Source organism: Mixophyes fleayi, chromosome 11 (assembly GCF_038048845.1).
Source record: "Mixophyes fleayi isolate aMixFle1 chromosome 11, aMixFle1.hap1, whole genome shotgun sequence".
NCBI lineage: Eukaryota > Metazoa > Chordata > Amphibia > Anura > Limnodynastidae > Mixophyes > Mixophyes fleayi.
This window is the reverse complement of record NC_134412.1, coordinates 5386613-5414603: the sequence shown is the minus strand read 5'-3', so window position 1 is coordinate 5414603 and position 27991 is coordinate 5386613. Positions and strand designations below refer to the sequence as shown.

Here is a 27991-nt window from a genome sequence, read left to right as displayed (position 1 = left end):
GTTAGAAAGTTGCAACATAAGCAGGCGGTGTGTCAATAAGTAGCAGCCGTGAGGCAGATGGACGGCTCCAGTGTTACCCAATAGCGATCTAGTAGTCTTCAATAAACAGACAAAGGCTGCCTAATACATTTAATATATGAAATACCAACAACAAGAAATACAAATAACACAAAAGACACAAAATTAAAACCACAGTATCCAAAGAAGTCCAACCAGTCTCCAAGAGCAGAAGGTCACTGGCCCTCACGTTATATTTCATCCAGCACAATCCAGTGTCCAGTGTCTCCCCTTTGGTACGACCCCCAGATAGTACATGTCCAAGGAGATCGTTTCATATATACCTTTTTAAAGTCTTCTTTTGGCCACATTTATGGCCCCCCAGTCTTCCACCTCCCTGCCTATTTCCCGGCTCAGTAGTAGCTCCCCAGATGTGAACCCAGTTGGCCGCCATGTTGTCGTGTTACCGGATACAGCACGCCACCGGGTGGCGTGCTGAAGTACTGCGCTGGAATGACGGTGGGCAGGGTGGGGGACTGGGGGTGATGGGGGGGTAGTGGAACCGCCTGCTTGGCCTGCTGTGCGTAATAGTTCCCCTCCTGGTATTTGCAAACCGAAGGGTCGTTGTTGTGGGACTGTTGGACCAGTTGGATCCCCTGGAAATCGAACCTGTAGGCGTATCTCTTCCCGTGCACCTTGCTCATGATGTTCTTGTCGTAATAATAGCGCAGGGCGCGGCTCAGCTTGTCATAGTTCATGTTGGGTTTGCTCTTGCGCTCGCCCCAGCGTCGGGCCACCTCGTCCGGGTCTGTCATCTTGAACTCTCCGTTCACCCCCTCCCAGGCGATGCAGCCGGCGTTCCCGCTGTCTGAGAGGAGCTCCAAGAGGAACTGCCAAAGCTGGATCTGGCCGCTGCCTGGAGGAGCCAAAAGAATGAATCATGAGTGAGTCAGAGAATGACATATACGATTTCTACAACATCACCCTTTACCATGATGATAATCCCTCTATACTGCGGTGGATCAATGCCAGGACCCATACCAAATTTAAGTAAAGGAATAGCAATTTCTGGACGCCTGCTCTGCTCTCAACAGGTGTGACTGGACCTGTGCACGGCCCAACTCAACTCTGGGCCACTGCCCGTACACTGTGCTCTATAACTGGTCTAGCCAACTACCGACTGGGAAAAGACATTAATGTCCTTGATGACCACCAAAAGTCTGTTAGTGTCAGCAGGTAAAGTTTGAAATTCAAATGTTCCGACACCTTTGTGGTGCGGAGAGTGCTGAGTGGATGGCTGGGTTCTCAGCCAATCAGAATTCTTGACACAAGATGTGCTGGACCCATTGAATTTCAAACGTCTCCTGGGGGGAGTATTCAGAGACCAGGCACTGTGGAGGTGAATACCCCAGACCCCTGTGGTTACGCTAGTTGGGGAAAAGGGGTCTGTTTTAATTATTTAATTTCTGTGTGGACCTCTTCTTTAAGTCATTATTGTTATTATACCCCAATGTTATTATAGCTTATAATATTATAATCATCCCGGTTGTGATTGACACCTTATTTCTTTGTACAAAAATTTCAATAAAAAAGACAGTTTGTAAGGTCAGTTTATCCTATTGTATAATACATAAAAATAGTGGGTTATCTCTACTTATTAACTTTTATTTCTATATAACTCTGCAACAGTTTTCTAGCTTTCCATCTCATTGCATTTTCCAATAAGGCTAATTTGATAAAAAAAAATATATAGCAAAATTAAAGGAATGTTGCTTTATCTTGCTCCATTTTGTTGCTCCTAAAATCGGCAGCAGGGGACAGTAGTTAGGACTTTTTAAAGTCATTAAAGAGTGAGTAAAACAAATTAATGATAATCCACATTGGCGTAGACCAGCTAATAAAAACATTTAAACTATTTGTACACTAAGCCCGAGTAATTAGGTGCAAGGCACGTCATGTGGAGCACTGTAATCTCCTCACTCCCTACTGAGCCCTACAAGTGAGCAACAGCGAAGCTGGCAGCCCTCCGAGCTGGGACATGTATTGGGGGTGGGCTGGGGGGAGGGGGGGGGCAATGAAACATTAGACAAGGAACCAGCAGGGGTAACGTAAGAAGATGCTATGTAATGAGCATTACATCGATGCATCGTTTACTTAAACGTTATTGGGTAAACAGCTTGTGGGCTATTACCAAATCCTCCGCGGCTTTGCTGGCAGCTTATAGAGGTTGTGCAGACTCACAGCAACATTATCTAAGCAAGACCCCCTGCTGTTATCTCAGTGTGTTCCTCCTATCAAAATATTTCAACATGGGATTTGCAAACAGGTTACAGTATTATTTTCTTGTTGCGCTGTTTATTTATTTATTACTTCATCAGCACCTTAAAGTTTCCTCGTAGAAAAATTACTTATTTTAGAATTAATTTGTGCTACGTAGAACTTTTGTTTCTGAGAGACACGGAGATATTGTTAAACTCAACATACCATATTACACAGCACAGAGAATGTTTATTGATTTACAACTAATGGAGCTTACAATCTAATTTCCCTACCACAGACACACAATCTAGAGCCAATTTAGTCAGAAGCCAATTAACCTATCATTATGTTTTTGGACCATGGGAAGTGAAGCAGAGCACCAGGAGGAAACCAACACGGAAACGGAACGAATACACTGTGGCACCCTGGTTGGATTTGAACCCGAGACCCCAGCTTTGACTGTAAACAATGCTAACCACTGTGCCCAGGGGCGTTACATTAGGGGGAGCAGAGGCTACAGGGGCTGACAAGCCCTGCCGCTGATGTGAGAAGCCCCGCCTCTGGTGTGAGAAGCCCCGCTGCTGATGTAGGAAGCCCCGCCTCTGATGTGAGAAGCCCCGCCTCTGGTGTGAGAAGCCACGTCTCTAATGTGAGAAGCCCCGCCTTTGGTGTGAGAAGCCCCGCCGCTGATGTAGGAAGCCCCGCCTCTGATGTGAGAAGCCCCGCCGCTGATGTAGGAAGCCCCGACTCTGATGTGAGAAGCCCCGCCGCTGATGTAGGAAGCCCCGACTCTGATGTGAGAAGCCCCGCCTCTGGTGTGAGAAGCCCTGCCGCTGATGTGAGAAGCCCCGCCACTGATGTAGGAAGCCCCGCCACTGATGTAGGAAGCCCCGACTCTGATGTGAGAAGCCCCGCCTCTGATGTGAGAAGCCCCGCCGCTGATGTAGGAAGCCCCGCCGCTGATGTGAGAAGCCCCACCTCTGGTATGAGAAGCCCCGCCGCTGATGTGAGAAGCCCCGCCGCTGATGTGAAAAGCCCCGCCGCTGATGTAGGAAGCCCCGCCTCTGATGTGAGAAGCCCCGCCGCTGATGTAGGAAGCCCCGACTCTGATGTGAGAAGCCCCACCTCTGGTATGAGAAACCCCGCCGCTGATGTGAGAAGCCCCGCCACTGATGTAGGAAGCCCTGACTCTGATGTGAGAAGCCCCGCCGCTGATGTGAGAAGCCCCGCCACTGATGTGAGAAGCCCCACCTCTGATGTGAGAAGCCCCACCTCTGATGTGAGAAACCCCGCCGCTGATGTGAGAAGCCCCGCCACTGATGTAGGAAGCCCTGACTCTGATGTGAGAAGCCCCGCCGCTGATGTGAGAAGCCCCGCCACTGATGTGAGAAGCCCCACCTCTGATGTGAGAAGCGCCGCCGCTGATGTAGAAAGCCCCGCCGCTGATGTGAGAAGCCCCGCCTCTGATGTGAGAAGCCCCGCCTCTGATGTAGGAAACCCCACCCAATTTATTGCCAAATAGTGGCAAAAACTCTCAGCTCCGGGTAGATTCCAACACATCAGACAAATTGGGCGATGGGGTAACTCACCTGGATTACAGAGACGGCTGCTTGTTGGTCCCAACACCTGGTAGGGGTCTGTAAAATAAAGAAATGAGGCTATTAACGCCTCATACGGGCATTAATTGTAAGCACTGAATGCACCATCTCAGAAACGCCTCAGTGCTCATGGTCCAAAAAGTAATGTCAGTCAATGGACCGGTACCAGCACATTCTGACAATCATCACTGCTGCACATACGTCCATGTCTGTAATATACAATGTACTGCGGGAATGTCCATCTAATACACAGTACAGTGCGCTGCATAGAGGCTCTGAGACGCCCTAATGAACACGCATCTAACGCTCTGCTACAGCGCCCACAACCTGTCTGCGCTTTTAGCTGGAATTTGTTCTTCAATGACCGTGACCAAGAATCCTAATTGTCACATTTTTAAAGAGAGGACATTGTATCGCGAGTGCTACAAATCGTCACATTTTGGGTTATAATATGAGACGGGAGCGGTCTATCGTGGGGTCCGTGTGGTTCAGGAATGTATTTCATTTCTTTTGTATTCAAACACACACAATACATAAGTAACACACAACTGATTCCTTAATTGGTTCAATTTTCCTGTAATGATTGGTTAATATCCAACTGCGCAGCAACCTACCTGGCGTACTGCGCACAGAACCGACCGTGCTGGTGATGGCTGGAGTCTGAGGGGGAGAACCTACAAACAAACACAACCATTTAATACATTCAACTATCTACAGTATATATATATATATATATATATATATATATATATATATCATAAGCAAACCGAGGGGGGGGTCCTAGTTCCTGGAAACCCCCCTCCAAGCCTGGGACATAGTATAATTGAGGTGGCTGGACCCTGCCCCCGCTTCACACGGCTCTGTTTCAAAAGGGAGACCTGTGTGCACCTAACAGTAGTGCACGCAGCATTGCCCATGTATATTATGGGGATAGGAAGAGTTGGAGAGCAGCCAAACACTGTCTAATATTATAGCCACGCCCCCATGCATTCTGGTCACGCCCACTGGCGGCGTGGTGTGAAAACTCCCCTCTACAAATCCTGCGTTGGCCCCTGTATATATATATATATATATATATATATATACCAGACCAGTCATATAATGTCAGAAACATATAAAGTACATGTTACATGCCTGTATTTTTACTATACAAAGTGCAAGCAGGATAGTTTTAATGTATTTTATAAAACATTCAGCAACACTTAGAATTGTTCAATTTTGTTGTTCATGAGTGACCCAGACCCTTTGTACAGTTTAGGAAACGCTAACATTAATAATACAAACTGATTAAAAGCCTAATAGCAAATGATCTGAAAGAGCTGTAAATATTAGTGTAATAACTGTGTATGTGTTCACAACGCATTTCGCCAAAGAGAAGGCTGTTATCCCCCTCCTGTATGTGTACAGTCTGTTATCACTTACCTCTGTGGATTGAACTGGTAGTTGAGCTCCAGCTCGGTCTTCGCACATCTTCATATAAAGGCTCTGCAGATAAAGCACAAAAACAGGCATTTTGTAGTTGGCGAAACGCGCTGCTGAGTCGCACGATCTGTTCTGGTGACCTCTGTACTCACCTGTTTTCACTGGGTTCCGTGGGGTCACTGGATGTGCCTGGACGGTCGGGACCACGGAATACGTGAATGTCGGGCTGTCTGTGGGGATTTGTAAGATGATTAGGAAAGATGAGAAACGACATAACAACGTGTCAGTAAAAATCAGTAAACTTTTTAGAAAATTGTAAGCAAAAAAATAATTTCAGTTGACAGCAGTTCGCTAAGTAGATTATTTAGAATATAAGTGAGAAAATATCAATATATTGCAAATTTTCATATCTGGGGATATTATTGATTAAATATTCTTTGTTCAGCACCACATAATATGTTGGTGCTATAGGATATTAATAATAATAATAATAATAATAATAATAATAATAATAATAATAATAATTTTATTTCAGTAGGTTGGAACCATGTACCCCAAAATAATAGTAAAGGAACTAATTTAAATGTTTTTGCAAATATTGAAGGAACTGATTGATAAAGATATTTTGGACTTGGGGGGTACCTACTCTGGCGGAGATACGTAAGGTGTGACATCAGCATTTCTGTGCTGTAGGAAGACGCCATTCGTAGAAAGTCCTCTCGTGTCATCCGGCAGAGCTCCTTGCCATCCACTCCCTGCATCAGCGAGGTGTTCACATCGCAAAGCCCGTACTCCTTCACAGCCCAGTCCAACCACTGAGCCACGTGGTCATGTGTCCACGCCAAGGGGTCTGTGATCACAGAGACACTGGTTAACTGCTAGCAGGACCTTTATCGTCCAATTTCATAATAGTTTGGGCAGTAGGTGGCGCTAGATGCCATAGTAGTTAATAGGAGCAAATAAGCAGAGGTATAAAGGCTCAGGGTGTATTGTGACTTATACTGATAGGACTGTTTTGCTAACATTGCATTTATCTGCAACATTTGTAATGAACCAGAGGAACCAATCAGAAGTGAGCTTTTATCTGTCCAGCGCAAGTTGTGAAACGAGGCAACTGGTTGGTAAGGTGTGGTGCAAATTGTGCTCCTAAATGTTAGTAAATGAGCTGTAATGTATTTACCTGTAGAAAAAAACAATATTTTATCTATAATTGCAAAGTGCTGCGTAATATGTTGGTGCTATATAAATTAAGGATAATAATAAGTATAATTATAATAATAATAATATAATAATAATAATAATAATAATAATTTAATTTAAATCCTACAAAATGTCATATTGTATTGAAATGCAAAAGTCTGATTGCATCATATTCAGTCAGCTGATGACCTTCACTGGTGCTGTTGGTTGTAGGTGCCCTACCTGATATTATCTGTTGAAAACTCAAAAACACACTGTTACTGCCAATTATGATATAGCTTGTAAATAAAAAAAACTAAAGCTTTAAATAACCTTGGCAGCTACTGAACCAACCAGTGCAGGCCACAATTTGTTTACAAGGTTGTCAAGAAAGATCACTTTCTTCACCACTTATTTGTCGCCTGGTAGCGACAGTGTGTTTCTGAGTTTTCAACACGCAAATGTGTTTAAGAAAGTGTCACACGGGGCTGTGAGCCTAAGCACGGAGACCATAGATACTTCCAGAGCCTCTCTGGATGTAGTCCATTCCTGACCTGCAGGTACGATAACCCTCTTCTCCTCACTGACGATTTGATTTGGGGACTCGGTTCCGTTGCTCCTGGTGTCAGGGTACGTTGTCTGGTAGTTTGTATGGGGGCTTTCATTGTCCTCAACTGATTTATCCACTTGTTGTAATACTGATACCTCAGCTGGGGGGAGCCTGAGAGAGACAGAACAAGGGGTAGAGGTAAATTTTCTGTTAAAGTATTGTTAAAAGGCAAGTCATACATTAAAGTAACCCCGATAATATCTAGAATTATCTGCAGTTCTGTTTCTCAGGCTTTTTTTTTATAATCATTGTAGAATATCTTCACTAGATCAAGGAATGATTAACAGTCATCATTTCAGTTGTTATGAATCCCATGACGAATAGCCAACCAATGTCTGGCATAGACCTCTAGCTTCATGATGAAGCCTTCTCCCTTGGACTAATATAAAATGCTTTCTGTGACGAGCGGTATATTTACCAAACTGTGGGTTTGAAAAAGGAGAGATGTTACCTATAGCAACCAATCAGATTCTAGTTATCATTTTGTAGAATGCAGTAAATAAATTGCAGCTACAACCTGATTGGTTGCTATAGGCAACATCTCCACTCTGTCAAACCCGCAGTTTAGTAAATATACCCCATAGTGTGTTTAGTATTTCATCCCAAACAACAACAGCAGCAGTCTTGCCTGTTTCCGGATCGGTCGTCTATCTCCTGTTTGATGCTGTGCTGACGGTCACTGGTGGATACCCAGGTGGGCTCCGAAATAGTTCCGCGGTCCTTAATGCTTGGTGAGTACTCATCCGGCATCTCTGTCTTCAGCAGAAGAGGGGAGAAGAGTGTGTGGTCCTCGCTGACCACTGAAAGGGCCTCCTACATGGAGAGAGATAGACAGCGTTACAATAATTACAGTGACGTGTACAGAACACCTTCTCTTTAAGGAGCTTTATCTAAAAGGAGATAGACCACATGAACTTGTTCCAGAGTCTTCAGATGTGGCCTTCGATTGCTCAAAGTGACCTTCAAGTCTAAAGTGGTCAGAATGGCCACGGACAAAGTTCCTGACAGTCATTTGGGGGTTTATGTCCCCTGTTGATATTTGTTGCTCTTCTCAAGATCAAACCTTTTACCCCTAGAAACTTTTAAAACCTCTTTGTAATACCCATATTGCTGTATAAAGTTTTTTTTCCTCTTGAATGCACAATCTATGACTTATTCAAACTTTTGCCATCACATATCCTAAAGGGACTGTGTCGCTTCAGACGACTTTCTTGGCTCGTAAACATCCTCTTGTAACTTTTGATATGTGCACTACTTTGTATTTCTATTGCAAAAAATGTAAACTCAGTTTTATTTGAAGAAACCGTCACAACCATCTCTCCCTCTTCCACCAATCATTAAACTCCTGTAAAGGTTACGTTTATATGGGTTTATTGTGCCTTTCTCCTAGCTCAATAGAAATCTGCTGTCACAGACGGTTGGTACAGGCAGCGGATGTTGCCCCACCGACCTCACGTTGCATAAACCCTTCTTGCTCCACAACACTTGCTGCAGAAACCAAGAAACTGAATCCAGCGTTCTGGAAAATGTCTACTGTCCATAATGTCCCAGAAGCTGGAGATTTATAGTCTTACGAGAACGCGCCCCCATTTGCATTTGCAATTTACTACCCTCTCCAGAAATCTACAGAACAAAGACACTTGTATAGAAATACATTTATTCTGCAAAAGTATCTGATCTATAGAATGTTGTAGAACATCCTACTTCCTGTTCTACTTAATGAGACCCAGGGTAAGGAAAGTATTGTCTGCAGATACTCGTTTTCATGGCGTGCACCCCAATATTTTTGCACCACTATCTATCATAATCTTGATGGAACGAGGTGAATATCTTGAGGACCGGTTTTGAAAATTGTGCTCATTACTACACAAGAGTTTTTCATGTAGAAAGAATCTCCTCCATATATTGCTGCCTGAGAAGTTCTGCACGGAATCCATGTGGTTGTTCAGCCGCTGTCTAATCGCTCATGAGAAATACCTTTAACTTCTACAATATTTTCTCCAGCTGTTTTCCTGCTGGTAACTTTTTTATCAGATGTTAGTGCAAAAAAACTGCCTGTGTGACACCACCAGGACAAAACTAATTCATTTCAACAGGAGAAAGGCAGCAGAAGAGGCTCTAGTGTGAAACCACCCACACGTCTGATAGCTCATGTGTATTATCACTATTACTTATTTATATAGCACCAATCATACTACGCAGTGCCGTGCAGACAATATTTATCATTCACATCAGTCCCTGCCCTTTTGGAGCTTACAATCTATATTCCCGTACAACACATACACAGGTCCATTGCGCCATAAGCCAATTAATCTAACAGTATGTTTTTGTGGACTGTGGGAGGAAACCTACACAAACACGGGGAGAACATACAAACTCCACCCAGACAGGGGGGCCCTGGCCAGAATCATACCCATGATTCCAGCGCTGTGAGACAGCAATGCTAACCACTGTGCCACATTAGCATTAACTATAAATGATCCCTACACCTGTAGCAATACATCCTAATAAATGTATTTTATGGGAGGGGGAGGTTTTGATGTTTTGTCAGTAATGACTATATTATTAACAGGTGACATTAATAGTTTTTAAAAAGCACACAATGCGCTTGTTTCACGCTCCTTTGTGATTCAGGCGCTGGGTGTTTCTAGAGGTGTCGATGTGACTGCTGCCCTTTAAAAGTCTTATTTACGGTTGAAATTAGATTTTGTAATATTGTATCACACTGAATATCTTCATCATAAATCTTTTAAAAATGCAACAATAAAAGACTGAAAATTGTAACTGAGTAAAACGCCTTTGAGGGACTTAGCAAAGTGCGGATAGAAATCTCTCTGTCAGCGATCAGAATGGACGGTTTCGGGTCATTCCTCTCTCGTGAACATCAGTCAATCGTTTCGTCACCTTTCCTGCAATGAATATTCTCATTAAATGACTAATTTCCTACCAGCAAAAATGTGCACAGCATTTCTTCATTAAGCCTAGTAATTAGCTGTGTTCTCTGCACAGAAGCCCCTTCACAGGGGTTAAAGGGATTGATATTATCAGTGATCCTATCAGTAATCTGGAATCATTTGCATCTGAGGGATTTGCAGGTGAGGTTAAACTCCCATCTACAGTAAATGACATGAACATGGTTTTCTGCAACGTACAAGTGTTCTCTATAAAGACTGATTTAGAGATAGCAGCAAATACAACTTCTGGCTGCGAGTTTCCATCTCGAAAAAAAAAACCACTGTCTGCTTTAAAGAGGTGTAAAAGGCACAGTCTGATATAGAGAGGGGAGGGGGAGACGTATCCAAAATCTGCAGCAGTGTAACAACAGAGGCGGCTAGTGTGTGCGTGTAATGTGTGTGTGTAACATGTGTGTGTATTTATATCCTTCTGAAGATACGGCCTCCAGAACTGAACACAGTATTCTAGATGAGGCCGTACCAGTGACCTATACAGTGGTATTATTACTACTTTCTTTCTGCTTCTGGTAGTACTTGTCCTGCTTGCAAAACAATGTTGTGTTTCACCCCTTGCAATACAGATGGCAGCAGTACAGCACCTGTGCTATATTTGCACCTAAAGCTAAAACGAACATATTGGTCCTGATGTCCCAGCAGCACAGATTATATCAGGAGATGAGTGATGTGTTAGTGAGGACAGGGCTGCATGTGACAGGAGCAGTGACATGATGTGAGGAGGGGAATGGAGGCAGCAGGAAGCCACAGACTGAGAGTTATATAGTGGAAGGAGCAGGGTCCCCAGCAGCACAGAGTATATCAGGAGAGGAGTGATATGTTAGTGAGGACAGGGCTGCATGTGACAGGGGCAGTGACATGATGTGAGGAGGGGAATGGAGACAGCAGGAAGCCACAGACTGAGACTTATATAGTGGAAGGAGCAGGGTCCCCAGCAGCACGGAGTACATCAGTGGATGAGTGATGTGCTAGTGAGGACAGGGCTGCATGTGACAGGAACAGTGACATGATGTGAGGAGGGGAATGGAGGCAGCAGGAAGCCACAGACTGAGAGTTATATAGTGGAAGGAGCGGGGTCCCCAGCAGCACAGATTATATCAGGAGATGAGTGATGTGTTAGTGAGGACAGGGCTGCATGTGACAGGGGCAGTGACATGATGTGAGGAGGGGAATGGAGGCAGCAGGAAGCCACAGACTGAGAGTTATATAGTGGAAGGAGCAGGGTCTCCCAGCAGCACAGAGAAGTGATGTAATGAGGGGGAAAAATTGTTTTTATATTTTTGTGTCAAGCCAGTCAACAATGTATTTGATGAAGCATATTTTAATCTTCATAAATATGTAACTTTGTAGCCATGGAAGAAGAGATTTGTGTCAGGTTTCTATACAGTAAACTAATTAGTATATGAACACTCAAAAGTACACCTGATACCACAACTACATGTCAAAAGCAAATTAATTCTAATCATTTTCTGCCTAAGGAGCACATACACCAATAACACATCTTTATGCACCAAAAGTCGATGTCTCCTTACTAATTTAGGATATAAGGTAAACTGAGCAGTATTTTAGGGAAAAAACGGAAAAGTTGAAAGTAATGTATTAATATGAGGGTCTTAAAGTGACAAATGGGCAGGTGTCCCCCTATAGCGCCCCTAGTGGGTAAATGAGGGACAGCACTCAGTCTGCATCAGCAATTAAACAGCAGGACTGATATATGTGCAATAATGGCAGCCGTTTGGCCTCTAGTGTTTAATGGAAGCTCTCCAGCAGACCAAGAACTGTACACAACGGATACTTCCTCTCATTGTGGATCACGGCCCTGACCAAAATAGCACAAAGCGTGAGCAGATAAAACGGTCTCTGGTTAACAGGAAGAGTTTTCAGTGGCCACAAATAATCTTTACAACAGTTCTCCTTCATTTACCCCAATCTGCCATAATGGGGCATTAATCATCGTCTGCCACCAGCGCAGGACACTTCCTGCCTGGTATCTGTTCCCTGACAGGGCCAAGGCCGCGTAAGGGTAATAATGTAGAATGTGAGGAGAGAATGTCTACAAATAATAAGAACAGATGAATTACTGCTACATTACTATGAAACTTGTGCAATTAACTATATGTAGCACACAGAGCGTGCGGGGGCTATGGAAATAAATAAAATGCTAATAATTGCTGTGATAAAAAAAGAATTGTACTCCAGGGAATCGTAGCGGGTAGATTTACTAAAGCTTCTAACAAGTGGAGGTGTTGCCCGTAGCAACCAATAAGATTCTACCTTTAATTTATTTATAGCATTCTAGAACATGATAGCTAGAATCTGATTGGTTGTTTTGTTTTACATGTTTTTCTTAATCAGGAGTTGAGTCGAACACACATGGGGTAACTCCTAAGCCTTAAAGGACTCACTACGCATAAGATCAGCATACTCGTCTACTGAAACACTCTGTGCTACGGTGACCGTTTTGTTGATCCGATTGGACAATCCCCGCCCGCTCCGAAACAGGGTAAACAAAGACGAGTGGAGGCGACGAAGAACGATAGCGGGGAATAAAGAACGAACACAGCAAATTAGGGCGACAAGAAAGCAGAAAGATAAACACACGTTCTATACTTGGAGCTCAATCAAAAATGTATCCACCCAAATCCCCCAGCCCGTGACTGCTGCGTGTTTTACACAGAAATCTTAATAACCACATACAGAGCCCCACCCGCGGCTACACCCTAGGAACTCAGACAAAGAAATCTGCCTGTTCTCTCCCAGAATAAGTGATAGTGAGATAGGAACAAGCCTAAGAACTGCACCGCTAGATAGAAACATTTTAGATTGTCAGCTCTAACGACCAGGGTCCTCTCTATCCTCTGCTTCGTGACTGAGCCCCCTCCGTCACCCTTGACTGTTTCTATATATGATTTCTATCTTGTACTGACTGTCCAGCGCTGCTAAGTTCTGCAGCTTCTTCTAAATAAACAGTAATAATGACAACATATATGTAACATTGTAAAATTATAACGAAAATGTTACTGGGACTTCTTACTAATCAAAATGTGGCAAGCCCTTCATTGCAGCGCAGAGATGTAGACACAGATATACAGTTCTAACTTTTGTGTTTTGCTTTTTTTGTAACTTATTAAACCCCACCCAATACAACATTTTTATTTTTTGGGTGGAGCTATCCTTGAAGGAGCGATTGTCCTGAGCGCTTTGTAGCAGTCGGGGAAGTAATGTTGGTATAATTAATGATTGAGAGGGACACCGGATTGTGTCAGGATGTGTTAGAGTAATTTGGGCCCCTCAATGCTCACTGGGCCCTAGTGAGGAGCCTAGGTTGGCTGGTGGACGATCCGTTTCTGATTTAGGTTAGTGACGAGTGGGCATTATTATATCCTGTCTGGTTTAGGCCCAATGTTTACACTGTGTGTTATCCTGTGCGTAGATGGCAGCTTAAACGCTGGTTCCTGGCAGATTACCCCTATAAACGTCACAGCTATGTACAGGGGCGTAGGAACTAATATTTTTATGGGGGGCAAAAGGCCGAGCACTACTATAGGGCCCTTTTTCTCGCATTTGCTATCTCGTTTTACAACAGTCGTAACAGTGACTGTAGATATACAAAGACTCCCGATCCTACGTTAATTGTTGTCAGTGTTTCAGTGGTTGGACAAAAATGTATCCATACATCATTAAATAAATATTATTATTAATATTAACTATCGTTCAGCACAATAGCTATTAGAGGGATAGATAAATTAAATTGTTCATCTTAAAAATTAACATTTTTCATAGTCATTAACCTAGTTTTTATTCAAATTTCGCTGACAGCCTAATCTCATTTGTTTGAGAATATTTTTAAATCTATAGCCACTGCCTCACTGGTTACGGTATGTGCTATAAATATAAATTGCTATAACTCATGTCTGTCGCATGAAATTCAGGGTAAAAAAAGTGAATAGTTGATCATCATCAATGCAAGTTCTTTATTAAATGTTTATGAACTAAACACTTTTTTAAATAAACAAATCAATCAATCTGTATTAAATCTATACTAAGAGAAGAATCATCATCATCATCAGTTATTTATATAGCACCACTAATTCCGCAGCGCTGTACAGAGAACTCACTCACATCAGTCCCTGCCCCATTGGAGCTTACAGTCTAAATTTCCGTAACATATTGTACGTTTGGTAGTTATACTAAGACAATCTATCATTTAAAAACGTTTCATAAGTTTGGAACAGATACCGTGACTTCAGAAAGTAGCATGAAGGCTTTTATGTAGAAGTTCATAGGGGGGGCATAATTTCTGGATCTTACACCCCTGGCTGTGTACAGGGAGAATTTGTAAGTGCCTAATTTAATACATAGAGCACCTGTGTGCCACTAGCCTTACTAAGAAGGATATTAGAGAGGATCTGATTTACTGATGAGGGAAAATGTGATTGTGCAGGACGTGTGATATAATCAGCCCGGAGATTGAGGTGCAATTTGATTGGTCGGTTAGGGTGCAAGATTCAGCAAGATGCACGACGGAGGCTAAACGAGCGAGGTGGATATGAGCGATAGAGAAACAGGGGGGGGGGGGGAGAAATGATTACACAGATTATTAGAAGGAGAATATGGCTTGGAAAAATTAGGAGAATTAGAGATAATGACATATAATGGCTTTGCAACAATTTAAAAATATAAACTAAGTCAGTAAATAAATAAATAAAATAATATACTTTTTGAAGTCTGTATGATCCTAATGAGGATTACAGAGGCAGACTATTTGGAAGACTAGATCTAGGCATGCTGGGATATGTAGTTCGACAACTTTTGATCATCCAGAGGTTTACTCCCGATTTTATAAAACCCACTGGGGATAATGGATAAAACTCTTAATGATGGTTATAGGCATTTTCCATTTGATCTAGATGCCTCCTTTGGGTGCTGTTAGCGATGAATTATTTTTACTCTGCAATTGGACCACATTGAATGTCATTTTACTGACTGTCTACATTTTATACTGAAACGTTATTTATTGTAAATCTAAGCAAATATGACAGCACAAAATATCTATAGAACAATAATTAAATAATCAAAGTACTAAGTTTCTAAATATTTTAGGGTGAATCCTCTGTGTTATTTGACACATTGTACCAAGCTGCTGTTGTTTGTTTATTTATTTAGAAATGTTATAACGTAACTTTATGCAACTTATATCATAATACTCCAAGCAAGAGGGCAGATAGAGATGACAGGGTAATAAGGGAGTTTATGAGTAGATTATAGACCAGTACGTATAATATAATATACGAACTTTGTTCAGTGCCGTTTGAAAGTTACTATATGGGCCAAAAAAATTAGTGAATCAAGGAGACTCTGTTTTAACTTTCACCTGTAATAATATTGTCAATCGTTTTGCTTTCTAATAAAACAATATTTTGCATGGTATTAAATAATATTAAAATGTGTCTCTAAAATGTTCAGCACTAAAACCTCAGGTGTCTCGATATCGGTATATAAGTTTGTCTTGTTGCAGAAATATATAATTTGCACGTCACATTTAACAAGGTGACATGTCCTGCGTTCTTTAGATACGGGGGGGGGGGGGGGGCATGCTTCCCAGCTCTGGAATAATCAGGATGCTGGACCGGATGTTTCATAATGTCTGGGGCTGTAGATAAGAGCAGATAATCACAATGGCCTATACAACATCCTGTGCAGGGACTGACCTAAGAAAAGATGTGGAAAGAATTCTGTCGGCTCCCTCTGAGGCTGGGAGACAAAGTAATTACACAGCGCTCTCTGAAACAATAACACTTTGGGCGAAAAAGTGTCTCTTCGGCTGCCGTAGGACTACAAGACTCAGCAAGTCTTGAGAGGGTCTATCTGGTGCAGTCTGCTGGGACTTGTAAATCCCCCCAGTGACTGTAGAGGCACAGATTACTTAACCCTGCTTTAAATTAAACAAGTCACTCAAATTGTACCATTATCCATTAGCTATGACACATCCCAATAGGGAGTTCTAATGTCCTGTCGGTTACTATGAGCAACACTTGGGAGACAGATCATAGAGCCATTAATATTACTGCAGGTTCTTTTGGCTAAATAATTAAGAGGTCAGGAGACTCCAAACAAATCACAATTACCGTTAGCTAGGAGACTGCAAGCCCCTCATTATAAGAGCAACACAAGCAGCTTTTAAAACATAGGCAACTGCTATAGAATTTAACAAGTTGGGCAGATAAATACTTTAGCTATTTCCAGTATATTATTTTGCTCAGTAATATCCATGTTTTCAGATACACAAATGGGGCAGACTTTAGTATGACAATTGGCATAGCCAGTATCCAATATCACCGTGTATTGATCACGTTGTCAATATATAACTGCAATACACTACACAAGGATCAGTTTTGATCCCTAAAGCATTGTGGAAATCTGTTTTGGGATTGCTCATGGGGACAAGCGAGATAGAGTAATCAATCACACAATAAAATACGTAATATATATATATATATATAATGATTGCTCACTATTTGCAGCACCAAGCAGGAAATCAACCTTCTCCCCTGTGGGGTAATTGCCCAAACCCCCTGTCCCTTAACCAGCAATCCGTTACCGAATGCCCCTATTGCAGGTTTTCCCAATCCAGTAGCTATAACCCTTGTGGTATCTCCAGTATATTCAAGGGGTAATTCAGATGTTAAAATTAACCCAAAAGAAAGTTTACAAAATCAGTAAAAAAAATAAAATATATATATAAAAAGTCAGAAGAGTTTTAAAGTGTTTACATGCAATTATCTATATATTTAATAGTAATTATTGAGGACATTGAATATAGAAAGTTCCAATCATTTGTGTCCTTATTTGCAGCCCACATGATCACCCACTTATCAGGAATTTGCACTTTTCTACTCTCCGTGGCTGTGACAAGATTAACAGAGGAAGGAAATAGTTTAAATTTGGAAATGTACTTTCAATTTGGAGATAAACTTTTGACTGTAAGTGATGCTGGAAACCAGTTAGAAAAAGAAACTAAAAGCAAAAAAAAAAAAACATAACGTAAATGTTAGCACTGTCTGAAGCCAACGTGAGATTCGCATCTTGATTGCACCTGTCAGCATCTAAACCTCATGCGTCAGTGTACAGGAGCGCGGGACTGCGCAGGTCTGACCTGTCGTTCATTATGGTCATTAATGGGGACAAATTTGCACAGTTCTGTATCCCTGTCCACACGCTTTACCAGGACACGGGATTAACATGCTCAAATGGGGCTCATCTTCATGACCTGTACATTACATCCGAAAACCAGCCTCATGTGTGACAACTTGTGGTTGATTGTGTCAGACATTGAACAGTAGGGTCCATGTCAATTACACATTCTAGACATTCATACAAACAATGGATCCTCGGGGGCGGGTCTTATCAGCCAATGGCTGCAGACAAATGCCCATGTGGGCAGACAGGCCTGTTCCAGTCCAACTGGGATAGGATCACCTAGTGCCTTTGTTCTGGGATCTACATATGTCCCAATTATTGGACACTTGTTCAAGGAGGTTCCTATGAGGCCGTCACAGTTTCCGCTTTCTCTGCAAATTTAACGGTTGATCATGTGAGACCCCGGATGAGACCCCAGGACATTACAATGTTGCCCACCCTCTTAAATCAGCCCTTCCTCCAATAGCCCATGTATAACCATGGGCAGCTCCCTGTGTCACTGCACAGATATTACATGTATACGTGTTACATAGCTAAGTGTCCACAAATATGTGAAAATAGAGAATAATGTTTGCTCAGTAAAGTGAAATATTTAAGTTCCTTTTGAAAGAAAGATGAATTTATAACTACTTCCTTTATATATTCCCTGACACCTTAACCTCACCCGCCCACATGACCTGTAACACCTAAATCATTTTCTTTTCCAGTAACCGAAGCTGATCTCTTTTTCTCCATCTCTCTCCCACTATTCCTTTCTCTCTCCCTCTCTCTCTTTCTTGCTCTGCCTCCCTCTCTCTCCCGCGTACTCTCTCCCTCTTCCTGTCTCTCTCTCTCTCTATTTCCCTCTCTCTCCATCTCTCTCCCTCTTCCTGTCTCTCTCTCTCCCTCTCCCTTTCCCTCTCTCTCTCCCTCTTCCTGTCTCTCTCCCTCTCTCTCTCTCACTCTCATTCCCCTCTCTCTCTCTTCCTGTCTCTCTCTCTCTCCCTCTCTCTCTCTTCCTGTCTCTCTCTCTCTCTCTCTCTCTCTCTCTCTCTCTCTCTCTCTCTCTCCCTCTTCCTCTCTCCCTCTTCCTGTCTCTCTCTCTCTCTCTCTTTCCCTCTCTCTCCATCTCTCTCCCTCTTCCTGTCTCTCTCCCTCTCTCTCTCTCTCTCTCTCTCTCTCCCTCTCTCTTTCCCTCTCTCTCTCCCTCTTTCTGTCTCTCTCTCTCTCACTTTCGTTCCCCTCTCTCTCTTCCTGTCTCTCTCTCTCCCGCGCACTCTCTCCCTCTTCCTGTCTCTCGCTCTCTTTCTCTTCCTCTCTCTCTCTTCCTGTCTCTCCCTCTCTCTCTCTCCCTCTCTCTCTCCCGCCCCCTCTCTCCCTCTTCCTGTCTCTCTCCAGCTCTCTCTCTCTCTCCCTCTTCCTCTCTCTCGCTTCCTGCCTATCTCCCTCTGTCTCTTACGCCCTCTCTCTCGCTCTTCCTGTCTCCCTCTCTCTCTCTCTCTCTTCCTGTCTCTCTCCCTCTCCCTCTCTCTCTCTCTCTCGCTCTCTCTCCCCCACGCTCTCCCTCCCTATCTCTCTCTCTCTCCCCCGCGCTCTCCCTCCCTATCTCTCTCTCTCTCTCTTCCTGTCTCTCTCCCTCTCCCTCTCTCTCTCTCTCTCTCTCTTTCTCTCTCTCTCTCTCTCCCCCGCGCTCTCCCTCCCTATCTCTCTCTCTCTCTCCCCGCGCTCTCCCTCCCTATCTCTCTCTCTCCCCCGCGCTCTCCCTCCCTATCTCTCTCTCTCCCCCGCGCTCTCCCTCCCTGTCTCTCTCTCTCTCTCTCTCTCTCTCTCTCCCCCACGCTCTCCCTCTCTCTCTCTCTCTCTCTCGTTTGATTTGGGTGGCTCAGTGGTTATTATACTGATAGTTGGCCTGATACTGATCAGGGTGCTACTTACGCAGAGTATATAAATATTTCCTGTACACACAGTTTTCCCACAAAGTGCAAATACCATATACAGTATATGTTTGGTGTTTGTGCGAGTGTGGTACAGAAATTAGATTGTAAGCTCCACAGGTGCCGAGTCTGATTTACCTCAGTAATATACTCACAGTGTAGAGGCGTTTGCTGCCACTGTGTAAAAAATAATCTTTCTTTTAAATGATAAAATTCTATTTCTTTTTAAATTGTCGTTAGGTTAGTGTTTGTTACATTGAAGTTAGGGTGTTATAAGTGTCGTAATCCCATAATAGTACCATGCTTCCCTATAATTCTCCACTTTCCATAATTCCACAATGTCCCATAATTCCACAATGTCCCATAATTCCACGCTTTCCCTATAATTCCACAATGTCCCATAATTCCACAATGTCCCATAATTCCACGCTGCCCCATAATTCCACAATGCCCCATAATTCCACAATGTCCCATAATTCCACGCTGCCCCATAATTCCACAATGTGTCATAATTCCACGCTGCCCCATAATTCCACAATGTCCCATAATTCCACACTGCCCCATAATTCCACGCTGCACCATAATTCCACAATGTCCCATAATTCCACACTGCCCCATAATTCCACGCTGCCCCATAATTCCACAATGCCCCATAATTCCACAAATGTCCCATAATTCCACGCTTCCCTTGACTGTGTAGGCACCCAGCATTAGACCCAAGTTAGTTTATAATCTCTCGCAATGAGTAATAGTTACAAGCTATGAATACAACCCTCCATCTCTGTTTCGGAATTAGTCTGAGCCACTTACAGCGAAAAATACAAGAGAGGTCTGTGAGATTGCCTCACTCACCACAAATGTTGTAACATCCCTGTGTGTAACGAGGCGTAAGAAGAAAATATTAAACAATGCAATTATTATGCAACAATAAATACTGTGAGAGGTTACCGCTCGAATCTACTCAGAGAAGTGGAGCCTGGAGCGTGAGTGGGCGCTCCTATGGCATAACTGTGACGGAGGGGGGGGGGGCGCACTCTTGTCACATGAAACACCGATAGAGGTTCTTAAATAATAACTCAGGGGCAAAATTCAAGTGGGAGTGGGAAGGTCTGTCGGGTCCTATTTTCCACCTGGGAGAAGTCATCACCGACGGTCTTGATGGTCCTGATGATCCTACAAGTCTTGGCGTACTGTCCTTTGACTAAGAGGGGCCAAGATGGGCCCTGCAGGCCCTCCTATGGCAGTCGTGTGGGCTTCTACCCTTATCATTAAGTCACTGCACAAGGGGCTATGACAGGGCAGATTGTTCTCCATGACAATTTACCTCCTGCTACTACAGTGATCCCAACTTTGAGTAGATCGTCCATAACTTCCAACCCACCCCAGCTAAGTCGACCAAAGGTTGGGAGACACTTTTTGATCCAGGTTTCACCTGTTCTTTTAGAACAAGGACAGACCTAAGAAGTCCTGTCTACTGGACCCGCTATCCTCTAGTAGGTAAAGCCCTTTACCATAGGTATCAGAAGGTCAAAACAGGAGTTATACAGAGATGTGATAAAGTGTCAGGTCTAACTGAGAGGTGGGGGGCAAATACCCTTTATGTTTTAACCAAGAATTGTCCTCATAGACTGAGGAAGTTCTATTAACATGGGGCTCCGTCTAAGCATTGTGAAATGTCACCAGATACACAGGTAGATTTATCCATCCTTCTAAAGAGCAAAAGTGGAAGCGTTGCCCATAGCATCCAATCAGATTCTAGCGATCATTTATCTACTAAATTCTATAAATGACTTGGGGGTAAATGTATGAAACTGCGCATTTTGCAAGTCGACAAATACCATCAACTTTACAGGGGCAATTTAAAGCAGTAATGGTTTTAAAGGCAAAACTTGACTTTAAAAGCCATTGCCTCTTTAAATTCCCCCTGCAAAGTTGCCGATATTTGTCGACTTGCAAAATGCGCAGTTTCATACATTTACCCCCTGGTCTTTTTAATTGATTCTGCCATAAATTTATCCATGATGTAATTTGCATAAAAAGAACTGGACACAAATGTTTGCCTGTTGCTGTGCAATTTTAACAGTACCTTAATAAAGCTTATTGAAATTTGAACATTTGACCAGGCATAGCTCACAATAATAAATAGGAGCAGGAGGTGGAGCCTACTGCATTAGCTCCGCCCATTGCCCAAAGTAGTCTCTGTGAGAATCCCCAGCTTTGGGATCATAGGTAGCGGCGTAGTAGAAAAATAAAAAATAGGCTTAAGTAGAACATTTCTTTAGGATTTTGGAACTCATTGGATTTTTGACATTTTACAAGAGCTATATAAATGTTCATCTGAACAAACTGAATTACTGGAAACTTTATTCATAGTGAATTATCCAGTGTGCATGAAAAACTTTCACTAAAACACTTGTGAATGTCAAACTGTATTAACAAAAAATAAATTGCAAAAGCAGATTTAACACATATAAATTCTAAATTCCCTTTTTTGCAAACTCAAATTGTATATATATATATATATATATATATATATATATATAGAGAGAGAGAGAGAGAGAGTGAGAGAGAGAGAGAGAGAGAGGGAGAGAGAGAGAGAGTTTTATATATATATATAGAGAGAGAGAGAGAGAGGGAGGGAGAGAGAGAGTTATATATATATAATATATATATATATATATATATGTATATGTGTATATATATATATGTATATATATATATAACTCTCTCTCTCTCTCTCTTTCTCTCTCTCTCTCTCTCTCTCTATATATATATATATATATATATATATATATATATATATATATATATATATATATAACTCTCTTTCTCTCTCTCTCTCTCTATATATATATATATGTATATATATATATATATATATATATATACTGCTATATATATGCAGCAGTCTATCTATCTATATATAATGTTATTGTGCCATTTCATGTTTAAACTTTTTTCCTTTTCCTTTTACAAAAAACTTGCAAACAGTTCATTAATCCATTTCCAACACGAAAGTGAGTTTATTACTCTACAAGTTAAAAATAGCAAATTTCCATCATATTTATGAGACGTTTTTTTGCAAATAGTTTGTCAAAATATTATATTTACCCCCCAAATGACCAAATCCCTATTTATTTATTTATTTATTTATGCAATGTTAAAAACTGCTTCTTCCAAAAGTAATAACGTTTACAGGGTTTCAAAACACTTTTTATTTGATTAGTCCACTACAATTGCTTTTTTGATCCTGATAGAATGATTATATATTTAACATTTCAGAGGTAATAACATTAACTTTGCAAAAGAGTGTAAATAACTCTGCAGATATTAATGAAATACAAGATTTGAGGAAGAGATTTTCGAGTTCTTTAGATAGGAGACATTGGGGAATTAATAACTGTATGTGAGAGACGTTTGGGGCTGTCTGTCACACACCTGTACTGCGTTGGCTGCACCAACCACATTGACTCATAACTTACAGAATGTCAATCAAACAGATAAATTATTTTTTTGCTGCAGCAGCAGCCCCCCCCCCACCTTTGTAGTGCAGAGCCCCCCTCTGCCAGGTTCTGCTCTGTGGCAAATACACTGAGCTGCCTCCTTACCAGATCCGGTGACGGTTTGCCTTCATGCCTTAACCACATAACTGCAAGCTCTGGGCCTGGGGGTCCCTTTATAGTTTGTTTCCAACGGCTGCACTAAAACTATCTGATGGTTGTGTGTGTCTGTCCCATCCACAGCTGATGTCCCACTTCTCTACACAGTGACCCCTTCACTGCCGGCTCCCCATACCAGTCAAAAAACAGGATGGTGGATACAGACTTCTCAATGTTACAATGTATTTACATGCATAGGTCCAATTACATTAGAGTGTTGTATTCTGTGGGCCGTGTTGTGGGCTGAATCAGCGTACATTAGAATGCCACCTATCAGTTCTCTAGGATCTAGTGACATCATGAGGCATGAGGCACTGAAGTCGCTGGTAGCTGGGTACAAGACGTGGGCATGAGTAACTCGATTCCCCAGGAACTAGTGATGTTATGGAGATGAGGCATTCAATTCGCTAGGGGCTATGCAGAGGCATGAGGCACTTTGTACCTCATACCTCCATGATGCAACTAGTTTCTAGTGAACTGATAGGCAGAATGCTCGTTAATAATAAATCAGTCTACAAAACAGCCACCTCTAGCTTGTATAGGCAACGGGTACACTTATGTAAATATGGAGGATAGCTGAATTCTAGTAATTCCTCTCATAAATTTGAATGTTTCGATAATGTCACCTCCGCTTCTCCTCTCCACTGAGCTGATCTCACAGCGTTTGTTATTAATATTATTACCCGACTTCCAAAATAACCTTCTCACCCAATGCACAATCTCTGGTTTCTCACCAGTGTTTCCATTTACAATAATCTGGGCTGAATGAAAGAATTAATGCTAAAAACACAATGAATGTCATGTCATGAATTCTGGCCAAGATAATAGAATAATCAGCAGGAGGACCAGGAGGAAAATACACTGTATATGTGGAGAAAAGAACAGAGGGATGAGAAACGCGTCAGAATGCAGAGTTTGAGTAAAGAAAAACATTGGGTTGCAGAGGTTTTGGGTATGAGAAATGCGTCAGTTGCAGAGTTTGGGTATGAGAAATGTGTCAGGATGCAGAGTTTGGGTATGAGAAATGCGTCAGAATGCAGAGTTTGGGTATGAGAAATGCGTCAGGATGCAGAGTTTGGGTATGAGAAATGCGTCAGGATGCAGAGTTTGGGTATGAGAAATGCGTCAGGATGCAGAGTTTGGGTATGAGAAATGCGTCAGATGCAGAGTTTGAGTAAAGAAAAACGTTGGGTTGCAGAGTTTTTGGGTATGAGAAATGCGTCAGCATGCAGAGTTTGGGTATGAGAAATGCGTCAGCATGCAGAGTTTGGGTATGAGAAATGCGTCAGGTTGCAGAGTTTGGGTGTAGGAAACATCAGGTTGCAGAGTTTGGGTTAAGGAATCATTAGGTTGCAGAGTTTGGGTCTGAGAAATGCGTCAGGTGGCAGAGTTTGGGTATTAGCAATGGATCATGTGTCAGAGTTTTGGGAGCTCAATAAATTGATTTAAATCCATTAATAACAACATCCTGCTCCTATTGTATGAAAATTTGTTTTCTCCCTCGTTGATAGAGCTAATATGGGAATAAATTGTCTTCGTATAACATAACTTGAACTGCACTAAACAAATATATTATCTTTTTGTGTAAGTAATTAATTTGGCTCCATTTCATAATTTTTAGGACAGCAACGTGAGCTGCTAGCAGTGATCATTCTCTAAATACTAATCATGTTCTAAGCATAGTTTCTACAAGTCTCTGATAATTCTTTATAACATACTATATATAAATCCGTTGACCACATATGACCTTTAAGCACTGCGCCGATGAACAGGAGATTTAACACATTGTAGCCAAAATCTCTGCGATATCCTCCTTGATACTAAATAATCTAGAATTTGCCAATAATATGTGTTCTGTAACTATAATGTCATATCTTATTGTAAGTCCTGGTTATTCCTCATTTCTGCATTGTTTCATAACAATAATATCCCAGAACAATATGTAACACCATCTAACCCATACTTAAACTGACATCATATGTAAGCCTAGCCTGGTCCTGTGGAACTACAAATCCCAGCCTGCCCTGTCATCCATGCTGTGAATTTAGGAATTGTGAGTCCTCTGGCTACCACATAAAATAATACAATGTGATTTCCCATCAGCCTTCAATGGTTCCATAAATATATTATCAATGCCGTTTTATTTTATTGTACTGCCAAATACTTCATATAATTCATTCCCCCCCCCCCTTCATTGCAATATCATTATAAGTATTTATTAATTTGCATGTATATAGCGCCAGCATACTCTGATGCGTTGTACCATTATAATCCACACATAGGATCACTGTAAGCACTTCTAGAGCACACGGTTCCTGTCATTAATAGTGCACAGCTTGCATACATTTAGGAAACAGGCATTGCACCCCCCAGGGGTAACCCTGGCAGCTGCAGAAGGGTTAACCGAGCGTGGGCTTGTGAAAGCGCAGTTGGACGGGTGACTCATTTCAGAACTGGGAGGGGGGGGGGGGGGAGAGGTGGATGAGTCTTTTCAGACCCTAAAGTTACAGAACGTTTTCACCCTCTGCAACACTCACACAATCTGCAATGATGCAATTTGCAGGGCCTGGGGTGTGTGTGACCCTCTCACTAAAATAGTATTATATGGGGGGGGGGCTGAGCCTGAATTTTTAAAAGCAGAACTGAACAACTTTATATGATATATTGTTACAAGTGACCCCCCTATCAATGATCACCGCAGTGAGATCTAATATCATGTGGACAAAAATCAATAATAATCACCTGCAACAAAGTACTATCAGACAGTAGTCAAAGGCCACTGTGGGACTACAAGTCCAAGCAGGGGTTATGTCAAACCCTGGCCGTTGTAGAACTACAACTCCCAGCAGGGGCGTTCTGGAACTTGTAGTTCCTCCGAAGAGTTGCAGATTTTTAGGCTGGTCTATTTAATGCACAGGCAAGAAACCACTGAAGGGTTAAGTCTCCCCCCTCCAAATCTGCAGCAATTTGCGGAAACCAGAAAGCTGCTTCCTCAAACATCGAACATAACAGTTGTTATAGAAAATGAGCTGTTTATATTATCGCCCTGAACAACAAAAACTCAATTTTTTCACCCCTCCCCCTTAAATAAAAATTATTTCTATTCCGATTTGTTTCCAGACAATGAATTAAAGTCCTTTATAGATCAGCGATTCGTGTCTCAAGCAGAAAATAAACCTATTTTAATTCTTGTTTTGTTTCCGTGTCTCTGAATCTATCCACCTTTTCTATGTCTATTTGCAGATAAATATTATAAATATTATGTATTTATAATATAAAACATTAGTGGAAACAATTCACAATTTTTTTAGACATTTTGTTGCAATCTATATGCGCCTTTGCTGCAGGAACTTATTTATAGGAATTTACTTATAGGAATTATAAACATAGAAACAGATCAGACACCGTTATAATTATACAGCAAGAATCCAAAATAAAAGTCTATAAATATTTATCAATAAAAAAAATATTGGTGTTCCAGGGACCCAAACACAGAAACATCATTTCCAGGATCTAAATAATCCAATAAAACAATTACAGGAATTCACAATTAACATCGGTAATTTTTTTTATATAACTATTGTCTTTAATTTACGTTGCAACATCGATATTTCGTTTATAGAAGAGATTCGGGCCATTTACCGCGATTGGAATTTTTGTCCAACATTAATTAGTAGTATTTATCCAATAAACTGATATTTCGGTGCAATTTATACTTTATACGAGGGATTTTCAGCCTGAAAATATTTAAATTCCAAAAAGAATGTTTTTTGAAAAAAAAAAAAGATTTTGTTGTGTCTTAAAAAAAATAGTATTATTAAGCTTTAATAGATTACGAAAAATTAGTAAAGATAAATGTAATTAAAATAAAATCCCGCTGGTGTTTAATTACTATAAGTGTGTGGCATGTTGACAATCTGTATTTTCTAAATGTTGTATTGTCTTTCTACATTTATACGCAAACTATTTGCAATATTATATCTTAATTCATTTACATAAGTCACAGTATATAGTGATTTATGTGTATATATATATATATATATATATATATATATATATATATATATACACACACACACACATATGCATATATATATATATATATATATATATATATATATATACATAAATCACTATATACTGTGACTTATGTAAATGAATTAAGATATAATATATCTATACCTATCTCTATATATCTATCTCCATCTATCTATATATATATATATATATATATATATATATATATATATATATTATATATCTATAGATATAGATATATATATATATATATATACATATATATATATATATATATATATATATATAGTATATATATATATATATATATATATATATATATATATAGATGTATTAACTCTTATATTTCCATAAATCCCTATATATAGATAGATTTGATAAAATGCAAGATTGGATGAAAAGTCATCGTGTAGATAGCAATATATTATTATTATTATTATATATCCTGGCTTCAAGGTAAAATGTTGGGGTATATTATGTCCATCTTTGCAGCCACCTTTGACAAGTGTGTGGCCCCTAGTGGGCCCCTGGAGTGGACGTAGGCCAGCTACCAATGATTGACCTGTTTTACCTGCACTCCACAGAATATTAAGTCACCCACCTGCTAATCCACTGATTCTTGGGGCCCTTGGCTTGGACCTCCCACCTCTTCCTCCTATGGCTGCAGGTGGTCTGGTGCAGACCACCCAGAGTTGCTGCCCCTCTAGTTGTGTTTTGTGGGTCCCCCATGCTTGGGCCCCGGGGTCCTGGCTCCCTGGCTGTGTCTGTAGGTCCCCCTCGCTTAGATGTTTAGTTGGTGGTTTCGAATGTTATTTAAGCTCAGACATGAACCGCCAAAGGGAAGGAAGAGGAAATTTGGTACCAGAAGGAAAGAGTGGGGGCCTCGGATTACCGCCCCAAGGCTGAGTGTGAGAAAGGAGGGGGTGGGTGGAATCTCCACGTTCTGGGGCACAGGGTGCAACAGGACCAGAACCTACCTTGATGGTGCAGTCCATGTCACCTGGAGAGACTTGAACTTGGGGTCCTCAGGAAGCCATTTCTACTCCAGGTGCTTCTCGGTGCGCAGTGGGGCCGGATGAGAGGCTTTGTATGTGTGTATGTGTGTGTGTAGTGTGTATCACTGTGTCAGTGTGTGTCCTCTCGTTTT

At 41.5% G+C, this 27991-nt stretch overlaps 1 protein-coding gene across 4 annotated transcripts; it reads right to left on the bottom strand.

The window, feature by feature from the left end:
- Window positions 1-117: 117 nt before the first annotated feature.
- LOC142107754 (Friend leukemia integration 1 transcription factor-like) lies at window positions 118-27991 on the bottom strand. Of its 4 annotated transcripts, none has more exons than XM_075191357.1 (9): window positions 27822-27991; window positions 7694-7878; window positions 7010-7176; window positions 5923-6126; window positions 5429-5506; window positions 5277-5339; window positions 4469-4528; window positions 3846-3914; window positions 118-913 (listed from the first exon to the last, which is right to left on the bottom strand). In XM_075191357.1, exons 1-9 carry the CDS (start codon window positions 27837-27839, stop codon window positions 411-413), a joined length of 1347 nt encoding a protein of 448 aa, XP_075047458.1. In that variant the 5' UTR covers window positions 27840-27991; the 3' UTR covers window positions 118-410. The 4 variants fall into 4 exon arrangements, with proteins under 4 accessions (XP_075047458.1, XP_075047459.1, XP_075047461.1 ...); XM_075191358.1 differs by having other exon boundaries at window positions 3846-3893; window positions 27822-27990; XM_075191360.1 differs by lacking the exon at window positions 27822-27991 and adding an exon at window positions 27446-27642.

Excerpts from the sequence above, each read along its gene's own strand:
- LOC142107754 (XM_075191357.1), bottom strand. Across the intron at positions 7,177-7,693 it reads GACGACCGATCCGGAAACAG|GCTCCCCCCAGCTGAGGTAT; the intron begins GCAAGACTGCTG and ends TGTCTCTCTCAG. Across the intron at positions 6,127-7,009 it reads GAGGGTTATCGTACCTGCAG|ACCCCTTGGCGTGGACACAT; the intron begins GTCAGGAATGGA and ends CTGTGATCACAG.